The sequence below is a fragment of the Podarcis liolepis genome, assembly GCF_965112155.1.
Source record: "Podarcis liolepis genome assembly, chromosome: 15".
NCBI classification, from domain to species: domain Eukaryota; kingdom Metazoa; phylum Chordata; class Lepidosauria; order Squamata; family Lacertidae; genus Podarcis; species Podarcis liolepis.
In genome coordinates this window covers 12,771,655-12,785,321 of record NC_139566.1, presented here as the reverse complement: position 1 = coordinate 12,785,321, position 13,667 = coordinate 12,771,655, and the positions used below count along the sequence as shown (strand labels likewise).

The 13,667-nt window shown below is 47.6% G+C and overlaps 1 protein-coding gene across 1 annotated transcript in view; it reads right to left on the bottom strand.

The window, feature by feature from the left end:
- Positions 1 to 1,298: 1,298 nt before the first annotated feature.
- The window catches only part of EML3 (EMAP like 3), a 38,592-nt gene continuing 26,223 nt past the window's right edge, over positions 1,299 to 13,667 (bottom strand). Inside the window, exons 13-24 of the mRNA XM_083477509.1 lie at positions 12,518 to 12,652; positions 10,925 to 11,063; positions 9,614 to 9,765; positions 8,500 to 8,625; positions 8,279 to 8,410; positions 6,512 to 6,579; positions 6,134 to 6,222; positions 5,071 to 5,168; positions 4,897 to 4,984; positions 3,395 to 3,493; positions 2,915 to 3,045; positions 1,299 to 2,138 (exon numbers count right to left, since the gene is read on the bottom strand). Coding sequence (XP_083333635.1) covers positions 1,941 to 2,138; positions 2,915 to 3,045; positions 3,395 to 3,493; positions 4,897 to 4,984; positions 5,071 to 5,168; positions 6,134 to 6,222; positions 6,512 to 6,579; positions 8,279 to 8,410; positions 8,500 to 8,625; positions 9,614 to 9,765; positions 10,925 to 11,063; positions 12,518 to 12,652 — 1,455 coding nt within the window. The 3' untranslated portion in view covers positions 1,299 to 1,940. The remainder of the gene's footprint in view (positions 2,139 to 2,914; positions 3,046 to 3,394; positions 3,494 to 4,896; positions 4,985 to 5,070; positions 5,169 to 6,133; positions 6,223 to 6,511; positions 6,580 to 8,278; positions 8,411 to 8,499; positions 8,626 to 9,613; positions 9,766 to 10,924; positions 11,064 to 12,517; positions 12,653 to 13,667) is intronic.

The following is a 13,667-nucleotide window of genomic DNA, read 5'->3' as shown; positions in this document are numbered from 1 at the left end:
TGTGAAGTACAGTAAGCCCTAGACTTAACACAGGGGTTACATTCTGGGGATCACGCCTAAAGCCAAAAATGCATATAGTCAAAACACATTGAGTGCAGTGGTGGGTGGCATTGCCAAAGTCTTTTTTCCTGGATCCCTTTCCACCCCCTTTTATTTATTTATTCTTAATTTCCAAGTGTATGAAGCTGAATGTACACAAGTTACATGCACACAAACCGCAGGCTTTTTGCATATTCATATGCCACCTGTTATACAAAAGAACTTAGGGCTGCTAAATATGTGCTAGGAGATACAGTGGTATCTCAGGTTACATACGCTTCAGGTTACAGACTCCGCAAACCCAGAAATAGTGCTTCAGGTTAAGAACTTTGCTTCAGGATGAGAACAGAAATCGTGCTCCAGCGGCACAGCGGCAGCAGGAGGCCCCATTAGCTAAAGCGGTGCTTCAGGTTAAGAACAGTTTCAGGTTAAGAATGGACCTCCGGAACGAATTAAGTACTTAACCTGAGGTACCACTGTACTTGCTCCATTTACCTCTTAGATTTCAAAACAAAACAAAACAAGTAATCAAGAAGACTACAAAGGACCAAAGGAACTTGGTATGAGATGGCAAATCTCAACTCAGGGTTAATTAAAATATAAAGCCAGATCTTAGGTTAGAGAGGTTGGAGTGAGGAGTGATGTAATCGAGAAGCAAAGTAGCAGGCAGAGCACGATGGCTGATGGCTGTTTGAATCCAGGGCTGTAGCTATGGGAGAAGCAAGACCCTATTGGCATGTAAATGCTGTGAACCCCTCCATCGTAGGCTCAAGCCCTGGAATCTCGCACTGCTCAGAGATTGGGAAAGTGCAACAATAATAAGCAATACTGGTATCTTCCTCGTCTGTTTCAGAAACAACCCAACCATGTGCACACACAGAAACACACTTTTTTCAGCAAAGGAAACATTTCCTGCCCCTCTCTACTTCACATACATTGAATTGGGCCCAGGCTTCTGTTACAGTTGCCACGTATGGGGCATATGGTCATTGTTTGACTACATGTAGGTTTCAAAACTCAGCACTGAAGCTGCACTTTAAAAAAAAAAGTTATCTTTTCCCCTCACTCCCCTCTCCTATAAAAATATGTCCCAACACACAACTGGTGTCACTGGGAGTTGAAATATTATACCGCAGGTTATCCTGTGTTGTTGGGTAACCATGGTTACCAGCTAGGCCGCAAATTCCTGCTGCAGTCCTTGTCCTTGCGCCCCCCTTCACCACGTCCAGGATGGAAAAAAAGACAGGGAACAGCAGAAATCTGGATGCAAAGGTTTATTTTTTCATTTCTCACAGTGTTAAGGCCCTTCTTTGCGCTTGCTATTTACACATCAGATCCAGCCCCTGCCAGAATCACTAGGAATGTAAACGAAGTACGGAAGGATGGCAGTAAGGGGAGGGGTGTGTGGATGGAGACATTTACCCATCTTCGCTTAACAGAATCCAGCGTCTTTCAGGCTTGAAAGGGGAACATCACTGAAGTTCAAAGGGAACATTCTCCAGAGAGTTCCCCAAATCTACACCCCTGTCCCCTCGCCACTCAGAAGTAGTCCTTCTCTCCAAAAACTCCTGTCTGAGAGACAAGGAACAGGTCTCTCTGCCTTCTCACACACAACAGGCTAGACATTTTCCTTCACGGTGCCGGATCTCCTGAGCCTAGGATTGCTAGTTATCCTGGCTGATCCCACCCTTATGTTAATAAAGCAAATCACATTGTTAGCCAAAGGAAATTTAAGTTGGCAGGGAGAAGAGACTCCCGCCTTCCCACGGATCCATCAACCTGAGCACTTAGTCCACAAGAACGAGTCACGGGGATGGGAGGTCAGCCCCATCATCCTCTCTTGCAAAGGCTTAGTCACCATACTGGGGTATGAGATTTTGCTTCTTCCCCTCCCGCTGGCTTCAGGTGCTGACCCCAGCATCCTGGGAGGAGACTGAGGCAGAAGAGAGGGATTGGCTGCGGGCAAGGCTGCCACCCACCACTCGCCACTGGAAGATGCTGGTGTCCTTGCCCCCCATGGAGATAAGGTGGCCATCGTTGTGCGTGAAACGCACATTGGTGACGTGGCTCCCATGGCCCCCATAGACGTGACTTGGTGCCTGTGGGAAAGAAGAAAAGGTGGGTAAACTTTTTGAAAAGGTGCCATCGTCAAGGGGATGTTCCGGGAACGGGAAAGCCAATGTGGTGCCCTCCAGATTTTGTTGTTGGACTGCGACTCCCATCAGCCCTAGCCAGCATAGGCAATGGTAAGGGATGATGGGAGTTGTAGTTCAACAACAGCTAGCATCTTTTGGCCTAGAAAGACCCTTAAATGTTAGCTGAGTGGCACAGATGCAGGAATGTGGCGAAAGTAGCCTTGCCTATGATCCATAAGAAACTGGATTAGGTTGGAATAAAAAAATTCCTTCCAGTAGCACCTTAAAGACCAACTAAGTTAGTTCTTGGTATGAGCTTTCGTGTGCATGCACACTTCTTCAGATATCTGAAGAAGTATCTGAAGAAGTATCTTCAGGTATCTGAAGAAGTGTGCATGCACACGAAAAGCTCATACCAAGAACTAACTTAGTTGGTCTTTAAGGTGCTACTGGAAGGAATTTTTTTATTTTGACTATGGCAGACCAACACGGCTACCTATCTGTAACTGGATTAGGTTGGGAGAGCCTAGAGTCACCAGGATCCAGCCTGCAGTGTGGGATAAGTTTGAAAGTACAGGGCGGTACCCTCTGAAGTCAAGGAAATCAACCCAAGCCTAGAATGGTGATCAGAAGACAGAACTCATGTCCTTATCCCCAGCCTTGCCCAGTTGAGAGCTGAATTAATCCTTGCCTACGAGCAACCTCTTCTCCCACCCCACCTCAAGTCAACGCCATTCTACCTTGGGCTTGGCGCAAGGATACTGGAAGAGGTGCACCTTGCAGAAATCATCTGCCACAGCCACCACCCGCTCATTGTGGGAGCGGCAAAGTGCATTGATGTCGGTGCCATCCGATCCGTCAGGCCACACCCCTGTGAGCAGATGGAAAGAGAGAGGGGGAAGTGAGATGTGATGAGTACTATGGAGAAGAAGATGAAATCAAGGCCAGAATCTTACAGGGAGGGGATGCAACTCTGTGGCAGAGAGCATGCAGAAGGTCCCAGGATCAATCCCCAGCATCACCAGGTACAGTTGGACAAGTTCCCTGCCTGAAACCCAGGACAGCTGCTGCCAGTCAGAGTACACAGTAATGAGCTAAATGGGCCAATGGCCTATGTTCTCTCCCCCCCATGTGCTAGGTTAACATAGAACCCAGCAGGTTAGCTTCCCAACAAAACCAATGGAGTAGGCTTGTTTTTCTTATCTCGCCTCCAAACTCACCAAAAACATGAAAGCCCAGCACGCAGGTATACGAGGCCCATTCACGGTCCTTGTTCTCAAAGCGGTTCCTCAGCAGCTTGCAACCCCCAGCCACATCCCCTGAAAACCAGGCATGCAAAAGTAAGGGTTAATTTTGCAGAGGATATCCGGCTATTGCCCAGAGAGAGGGCACTCCTAGGATCTTGATATTTTCCAGTACAATTCAGTCACAGGCCGAGAGGGGGCTATTGTCTTCTGGGCAACCCTGTACCTCCATAGACACTTCCTGGACTTGCACCCTGGGGAGGTCACTCCAGTGCTGCTAACGCAGCAGCCATATGACTTCACCCTCAGAAGCGCACTCCTGAGACAGACAGATGGCAACAACAATTCAGGCCTATACTGGGGTTTTCAGGTTGCACAATTCAAGTCAAATGATAGACCTGTGCGCCAAACCTGCCTGCTCCCCCCCCCCCTCCAAAGAAAGCCAAACTTTTGCTATAAGGGATGAGGAAATGCACTAGAAAATGTGGAATGACACTTTGGGCAGTTCAACACTACACACTGAAAGTACACTCATTGCACATTTAAAGCACATTGTTGTTGTTTAGTCATTTAGTCGTGTCCGCCTCTTTGTGACCCCCTGGACCAGAGCACGCTAGGCACTCCTGTCTTCCACTGCCTCCCGCAGTTTGGACGAACTCATGTTAGTAGCTTTGAGAACATTGTCCAACCACCTTGTCCTTTGTTGTCCCCTTCTCCTTGTGCCCTCCTTGTCTTTCCCAACATCAAGGTCTTTTCCAGGGAGTCTTCTCCTCTCATGAGGTGGCCAAAGTATTGGAGCCTCAGCTTCACGATCTGTCCTTCCAGTGAGCACTCAGGGCTGATTTCCTTCAGAATGGAGAGGTTTGATCCTCTTGCAGTCCATGGGACTCTCAAAAATCTCCTCCAGCACCATAATTCAAAAACATCAATTCTTCGGCGACCAGCCTTCTTCCCCTAAATAATCCTGGGAACTAAAGTTTTCCCCTTCACGGAGCTACAATTCCCAGAACTCTTAATGAGCAACAGTTCCTAGAATTCTTGAATGGGGGGGGGGGAACTCATGTACTTTAAATGTATGTTGGATGTCCTTTAAATATATGGTGTCATCTAAGCTCCGCACAAACTAATCACAGTGAATGCTCAATAAACAGGTGGTCTGGAAGCAAAGAGAGACCAGATCACCACATGGGAACAACTATCAGGTCTCAGAATTAACCAAAGGCTCAGGACTTTTAATTTCTCCACCACTTCAGGGACTTCTCCCAAATTTCTCTTTCCCTAACCAATGGGCCTTACTGCAGAAATTAAACAGCAGCTCCACACCTTGGTAGCCAAAGGAATTACCGCACAATCCACTTCAGGGAAGAATGTTTTTTTAAAAAAAAAGAGGTTTGGAATTCGGAAGTTGTCATCTCAGGGTTTTCACCTTGAGAAAACATGTAGCTTCCTTCCCCCTTCTGCTCAGACATGGAACTTACAGTACAGGATTTCATAGTCCCCAGAATTGGACATGATGAATTTCCCATCCTTGGACCAGTCCAGATGTGTGATGAAACTGGAGTGTCCCTGGAGTGTAGGGAGAGAAAGTGTGCAGTTTAGGAAGCATCTGGTCTGGTTTTGCTTACCAACGAACCAATCAGTAATATGCTTACCGTGCAGCGGCCAAAACGGGTGTATTTATGCCCGCTGTCCTCTACGCTGTAGATATAAATGAAATTGTCGTGGGAGCCAATGGCCAAGAACTCCCCATCTGCCAAAGAAGGTAAAAGCACAGTTAGAGGCAGGGGGAGGACAGAGAAACAAATTCCCCAACAGGAAAGGCTGGGGTGGGGGCGAAGGCTCCGTGGCAGAGCATCTGCTTTGCATGCAGAAGGGTCCCAGATTCAATCCCTGGCATCTCCAATAATGGCTGGGAAAGGTCCCCTGTCTGAAACCCTGAAGAGCTGCTGCTAGTCAGTACAGTGGTACCTTGGGTTAAGTACTTAATTCGTTCCGGAGGTCCATTCTTAACCTGAAACTGTTCTTAACCTAAAGCACCACTTTAGCTAATGGGGCCTCCTGCTGCTGCCGCGCCGCTGGAGCACCATTTCTGTTCTCATCCTGAAGCAAAGTTCATAACCTGAAGCACTGTTTCTGGGTTAGCGGAGTCTGTAACCTGAAGCGTCTGTAACCTGAAGCGTATGTAACCCGAGGTACCACTGTATATACAATACAAAGCTAGATGGACCCAGCAATCTGACTTGAGATGAGACAGCTTCCCATGTTCTTATTTAAATCAGCTGTCCAGCTAGAACCATGAGGACTGGAGTCTGCCTTCATTTTTAGGGGAGGAATCTTTGCTCAGTGGTATGGCATCTGCCTTCCATATAGAAGGTCCCAGATTGAATCCCTGGCATCTCCAGGTAGAGCTAATAATAATAATAATAATAATAATAATAATAATAATAATAATAAAATGTTATTTCTTATACCCCATCCATCTGACTGGGTTACCCCAGCCACCCTGAGTGGCTTCCAATAAAAGGTAAAGGAACAAAGCATCAAACATTAAATCTTCCCAAAACAGGGCTGCCTTCAGATGTCTGAAACCCTGGAGAGCTACTGCCAGTCCATGCAAATGCATGTGAGCTAGATGGACCAATGGTCTGACTCAGTACAAGGCAGTTTCCTATGTAGAAACTTAGGAACTGGTGAAAAAGGAAGCAACGGCCTAACCTGGCGAATAGCGCACGACTGAGAGCTGCTCGTTCCCATCTATGTAGCTCGACAACACTTGTTGTGTCTCCGTGTCCAGCACCACCCATCTGTTGGAGGGAGAAAACAAGATATTTTCTCAGCAGCCAGTGACCACACCAAAGGGCACAGTTCTTTTCCGGTGTGCAGGTGCACAGAAAGCTGAAATTTAACAGGACAAAGCTCCCCCACTAACTGCATTCTGGCCAGAGGAAGGAAGTTTAGCCTGTTGATTTTCTGCTTTTCGCACAGGTGTTCTCAAGGCCAGAAAAGAAATTGGCAACCCTTACTAACGAAGCAGGGTTGCCCTTCCCAAGTGTGCAAAAGTTGAGGCGAGGGTGGGGTGGAACAAGTAGTTACCGTCCAGAGCTGAACCCGACTGTGACCACTTTCCCACTGGGATGGAAGTCAGCACAGAGCCCTGTCTCCTAGAAAAGAGACAAAAGAGGAACGACATGAGATTTATTGTAAATACTATCATGACATAGGGTAACTAACTGGATATGGTGCTCTTCATTCAGTGTGTTCAAAGCACAGAACTGCCCCAGTCAGGTGGAAAGAGGCTATGAAAGAGGATTAGACAAACTCCTGGAGGACAAGGCTATCAGTGGATATTAGCCATGTCAACTATATTTCCCCTCTGCTGTCAGAGACATTATGCCTCTGAAGACCAATGTCTGGGAATCACAAGTGGAGGGAGAATGCTGTTGCTCTAACATCCTGTTTATGGGCTGCCCAGAGGCATTTAATCAGCCACTGGAAGAACAGGATACTGGAGTAGATAGGCCATTGGCCTGAACCAGCACTTTCATCTTACCATATTTACTCAAGTCTAATCCTGCCATAAAGAAGGCTGATTGCCAAAGCATTGATGCTTTTGAATTATGGTGCTGGAGGAGACTCTTGAAAGTCCCATGGACTGCAAGAAGATCAAACCTATCCATTCTGAAGGAAATCAGCCCTGAGTGCTCACTGGAAGGACAGATCCTGAAGCTGAGACTCCAATACTTTGGCCACCTCATGAGAAGAGAAGACTCCCTGGAAAAGACTCTGATGTTGGGAAAGATGGAGGGCACAAGGAGAAGGGAATGACAGAGGACGAGACGCTTGGATAGCGTTCTCAAAGCTACCAGCATGAGTTTGACCAAACTGCGGGAGGCAGTGGAAGACAGGAGTGCATGGCATGCTCTGGTCCATGGGGTCACAAAGAGTTGGACACGACTAAACGACTAAACAACAACAACCCTGCCAACCTAGCAGTTCGAAAGCACGTCAAAGTGCAAGTAGATAAATAGGTACCGCTCTGGCGGGAAGGTAAACAGTGTTTCCGTGCGCTGCTCTGGTTCGCCAGAAACGGCTTAGTCATGCTGGCTACATGACCTGGAAGCTGTACGCCGTCTCCCTCGGCCAATAAAGCGAGATGAGCGCTGCAACCTCAGAGTCGGCCACAACTGGACCAAATGGTCAGGGGTCCCTTTACCTTTAATGCACCGTCAAATCTAACGTGCACCTCACTTTTCAGAACCTTGAAACCAAAAAACCGTATTTGCTGTCAAATTTAAATGTGCCATTGAATCTAAAGTCCACCGTAATTTTTGCAACGTAATTTTGCCAAAAAAGGTGAGCGTTAGATTTGAGTAAATACATTAAGTTCTTATGTGCAGTTTTCATTGTTTGTTTGTTTTTAATTTCAGTTTCTAACCCTTACAGTCCCAAAGCATGTTAGCCGATGGCTATTGAAATCTTAGAAGCCAGAGAGGGTTTCTTTGCTGAATGAAATCTCCAACAGGGCAAGAATTCGCTTCTTTCATGTGTTTCGTGTCCGTTTTGTGTAGGATGATCATGGAGAAACAACACTTCTCGTCTACCCTGATGCCTGCAAGCTGGACATGAGCACAACAGCACTCTGCCCACTCTTCCCAGGAACTGGCATAATGCCTCCGACAGGGAAAACATAGACAACATGGCTAAGCTGCTGCTGATAGCCTTGCCCTCCATGAATTTGTCTAATCCTATTTTTAAAGCCATCTAAATTGATTCTCTGTGTCCACTGGCCATTCCACATCAATGGCACTGCCAACACCCCTGGGCCATGCCACACGTTCCTCCCCTCCCGGGTCCAGTTACCTCCAGCGTGGTGCTCCAAGCCAGCGTGTGCTCCCCACTATCCCACATGCAGAGCTGCCTGTCATGGGCGCAAGTGACAAAAAGGTCCCGCGAAGGGTGAGTGCCCAGCCCCCACAGTTCGTCCGTGTGCCCCTGCAAAGGAAGAGCGTTGAGAAGCAGCTGGAGAAGGAAGGAGCAGCTGAGGAGGAGGCCCTGCGACCAGACCAGACCCACCCCTTTACCTGGATGATGGGCCGGAAGCCCTCCGCCAAGCTCCCCCGCAGCAGGGCATTGCGTGTGGTCCCTACCAGCAGCTCCCCTCCGTCACCCTCGGCGATGGTGCGGACGGCACCAAACTGTTCCGGAATCTGATTGCCAAAGAAGCAGCAGGCATTATAAAGCTGGTCTGTGTGTAAAGTTTGCTGGATTCACCCAAGGATGGATTAAAACCCTTTTTCAGTCTGAGGGCCGCATTTGCTTCTGGGCAACCTTCCGAGGGCCACATGCCCACTTGGAAATTCAATGCTTCCAGTTACTTTGCCTTATTTACTTTTGTTATTTATAAGGATTTATAGCAGGCTCCCTCAACCTTGCCCCTCCAGATGTTTTTGGCCTACAACTCCCATGATCCCTAGCTAGCAGGACTAGTGATCAGGAATGATGGGAATTGTAGTCCCAAAACATCTGGAGGGCCAAGGTTGAGGAAGCCTGATTTCTAACAACTCACTTTTCTCTATCAGGGATGGGCTCGAAGCGAGTCAAACAAAACCAGAGGGTACCATCTGATGAGATTTTTAAAATTCATATGATTAAATCGGCAAATGTTTCTTTAATTGAGCAACAAGCCTTAACCATAAGGTGTATCCTCCCTTCCGGGTGCAAAGCTACAGTGAGGGGCAAAAGCAGTTAAGAGGCTAACCCCAGATCCCCAAGCACATTTTAGTAAAAGAAAAACCCACCCCAAAGACCCTACTGATTCTGGTGGCTGGGGCAAAAAGGTGGGAGAATGTTTGAAGTAGACTCAGGGCCGGGGTGAACAGAGCTCATTGCTTTGATAGGGATGCAAATGGCTTCTTCTTTAATCATCAGATCTGTCAGAAAGGATACTTTGTGTGTGTGTGCGTGTGTGTGTGTGTGTGTGTGTGTGTGTGTACCTCAGGCTGCAAGTGAAAATGTGTGAGGTGGCCACGCCCACTTTCAACCACCCCTGGCACGCAGCCCCCAAAGAGTTGGCCAAGGGTGAATGCGGCCTGTCCACACGAGCTTAGCCACCCCAAAGCTAAAGGATATGGTGGTTATTAACGTACGCCAAGCAATCTCCAATAGCTGCTGTGCAGATCCATTCACCTCCCTTACCTCCACCTCCTGCAGCAGGGAGAGGCTGGGGCTCCACCGGACCAGGCGCCGGTCCTTGCCACCGCCACTGAGCACCGAGCCATCGCGGCACAGGCAGAGAGAGAAGATGCTGCCTTCGTGGGCTCGCGTTTGCTTGCTGATCTGGTACGTCTCTGTAAAGAGAGGTAAAAACACACCTGTGTCAAATCCTGGTTCAGTTTTGTATTCCTTTTTGGTGACACGACACGGGGATTAGTGCCAGATTCTCTGTTGACATGCCTCTCCATAGGAACATAGGAAGGTGCCCTATTGTACAGTCAGACCACTGGTCCATCTTGTTCGCTTCTCCATTGTACAGTGGTACCTTGGGTTACATACGCTTCAGGTTACAGACTCCGCTAACCCAGAAATAGTGCTTCAGGTTAAGAACTTTGCTTCAGGATGAGAACAGAAATCGTGCTCCAGCGGTGCGGCAGCAGCAGGAGGCCCCATTAGCTAAAGTGGTGCTTCAGGTTAAGTACAGTTTCAGGTTAAGTACGGACCTCCGGAACGAATTAAGTATTTAAGCCGAGGTACCACTGTATATCTAAATCGCATAATTGGGGAGCACGCTCCAAACACCCTTTAAATGCCTGCTCAGCCGCTGTCTCTCTATTCCAGATTTTAAAATGCCGTACAGTGGTACCTCAGTTTTTGAGCGTCTCGGAAGCCAAACATTTCAGTTTTTGAAAGCCAAAACCCCAGAAATAAATGCTTCCCTTTTTGAACGCTTTTTGGAAGTCGAACGGCTTCCGCTGCATTTCCCCCCCAATTTTATCCACTGACTTTGCAGACCACCCTTTACGCCTCAATTGTCGAACGTTTCGGAAGTCGAATGGTCTTCTGGAACGGATTGCGTTCGACAACCGAAGTACCACTGTATCAAAAATATCCACAACTGGAATTGAAGCTCTGGGGCTGGCTGGAGACTGGAGGACACACGGAAAAGAGGTTGCTCCTGCTGCGCTACCTCACACATCAGCTGTTAGGCGGGGCAGGTGAGCAGCCTAAACAAAGCCCCACTGAGCCTCCAGTCTCTTCTCCACCCTAACTGAAGTCCTCTTTGGGCTCCAGGAAGCATCTCTTTGCAAGTTACGAGGACTCTCCAGCTCTCTCCCTCCATTATTTCCCAGCACCACGCGTATACGCACAAGTGGGGAGTCCCCTGTAATCGTTTCTAACTCTGTGTCAGTCCACATCCCATAGCATATGCAAATTGTATGCAAATCGGCATATGCCCAAGGAACCACCCTAGCAGACCATGGTCTGCTATTACCATTCACCTTCGCATACCTTTCGCCCCCTTGCCCAGCGTACGGATGTCAGCAGGCACCCTGGCCCAAGTCAGGATGTTGCCCTCCGAGTCTCCGGTCAGCACATCACTGTTGGTGTCGAACACAAAGCACTGGATGAACTTGGGTTTCTTGTATTTCTGGAAAGATCAGGAAGGGGAGATGCTGATACAATGATGGCTGGGAAGAACCGGACACGGTTCATTCCCGTATCTCAAAGTTCCAGCAGGATGTTTATCAAAAAATATCTAAAATAATTAAATCGCCTCTTCAGGCTTCTCTATTAATGACAGCATGAAAGCTTATTTGCTCTGAATAACTTTCAACACAGATGTAAGCTGCAGCCAGGATTTCAATACCCAGTACAGTAATGGAAAATTTCGGGGGGAGGGGGGAATCTACATTTGTCTTTGTAGTACAAGAACTGACGGAGTTTGGCTATTGTGGGGGAAAAATAAACACATAAATTTTGTGTCTTCAAAGGGATGGCGGATCCAGAATGCTTCTACACCATCTGGTGGGATTTTATTTATTATGCTTTGGACTTAGATGCCAAACATTCACTGTCTGCAGTACTGGATTTAGGGCAGTGCGTGCTGTCCCCCCATCCCCCCCCACAGGGCGCCGAGCTGAGGGGGCACAAAACAATAATAAATAAAAAGCGTATTATTGTGAAAAGAAGAAATATTTAGGGAGAGGGCAGTGCCAAATCTTGTCCTCGCTCAAGGCACCCTACTACCAAAGTCTGCTCCCGCCGCCCATGCCAGTTTGGGAAATATGTAGGCTTTGGTTTATACTGGTGTGTTACAATTTCTTTCTCCCCCCCCCCCTTTTATTTGTATATGGTAACACTGCTACTGTGATTTTCGGTTGTTGAAAGAAAAAGAAGAGGAGGAAGAAGAAGCTGTTCCAGCAGGCACTTGCACTTGCAATTCTGCCCAGGGTAAAACACTGAAGTTAGCAATTGATAGCATAGTGATCTGGGAATCTGTGTGAGGAGTTGGATGGGGAGAAGAAAAGAGAAAGATTAACTTGGACAAACAACTAACGTCAGGCAAGGCATGGAAACAATGAGAGACGTTTGAGTAGCGAACATCGACTGGGAAGGAGTGAAATGTCAGCAGAGACATTGGTCATACCCACACCACACAGCCTGCCCCCCCGCCGAGAATCCCAGGAACTGTAGTTTGCCCCTCACAGAGCTATAATTCCCAGCACCCTTAACAAATGACAGGTCCCAGGATTATTTGAGGGAAGCCATGTGATTTAAATGTGAATTAAATATATAGCGTGGATATGACCATTAAGTTATCAAGACAGGGCTTAAGGCAGTTGTAGCTAGCTAAAAAGGGTGCATCCGAGCATGGGCTGGGTGTTTTCTGCCACCATGTTTAGCACCCGTATTTTCACCGAGGAAAGAATTGGGGTTGACCATCTAAGGCCTGGCATTTGGAAGCCTTCCCTCCCTACTTCTCCCACCCTGTTCTCTATTATTGAAGGCCCCCAACTTTACCAACGACCCCCTCTACCCCACACACACACACACACACACACACACACACACACACACACACACACTGCAGCATTGCCTCACCCCAAAGATTCCCTGCTTCTTTGTTAGGCTGTTTCCACTCCAGGTCCAGAAATAGACATGAGATTTCCCAGTGGTGATTATGTTGCTGCTGTCTTGCGGGTTGAACTCCACCGTCAGGACAGATTCATTAGTACTCTGCAAGGTGCAATGGGGTGGATGGGTGGAGGACAACATGGGTGGGGAGTGGAAGGAAGAAGGTATCAGAGTGATGTGGCCTCTCAGCACCACCAAAGATGCCCACAAGGATTATTCAAAGTGTTGTAAGTCTCCCAAAGTGCCTTTTAACCTTAGTTGTGTGTGTAGGGAAGACCAACCCTCCACACCCCTGAAATGATCTGAAGGTGATACGGAAGGGGGGGCATGTCTTCTTCACCTCCTTCTTCACTACAATATATCCATTTATTTCCAATTGTCAATGTCAAAAGGGACTAAAATCTATAAAATTCATAGAAAATCAACGTGCCAATTTGCTCAATTTCTCTAGGACTCCATGACACCTCCCCTGTCCTCCATAATCCCTCAAGCAAGGTGTCAAGACCCTAATCCTGTCAAATCACTCTGCCAAGCCTTTCCTCCGGGCAAGGCCAGGTGGCAGACCATGCATACATGGACCATTGTCTTCTCATCAGGTACTCAGGATGTGCTTATCTGCGCATATCTCCAGCTCTGCATATCCCCCCTCCCTCCTCCATATGTTAATCCTGTGTGACCCAACCTCTTCTTAATGTATTCATGATGTAATCTGTGTAACCCAGCCTCTTCTTAATGTATTCATGATGTAACTGGGATGTATTTTGCACTGTATTCTGGGACATGGAGGGAAATTTCAAAAGTTCATGTCACCCCTTTCTCACTGTTCAATCTCGCCTTGAACCTGTTGCGCAATAAACTTGGATCTTCTGCAGTTTGCTCCTGTCTCCGGCTGAGCTCATGTTCTTCCGCAGGGACCCGCGGACCTAGTCCAACGAGCTGCGTGGCAGAGTAGCCCCGCACCCAGATTTTAACCGTAACAGAAGGAAAGGCACTTTTCACATTGCTTTTATTTTAATGGGATTGTTTCAATGTGTACTTGAATTATGGATGCTTATATTTTTATAACTGGCTTTTAAGCTTTGTAAATCACTTCGAAGCTTATTTTGGCATTAAGCAG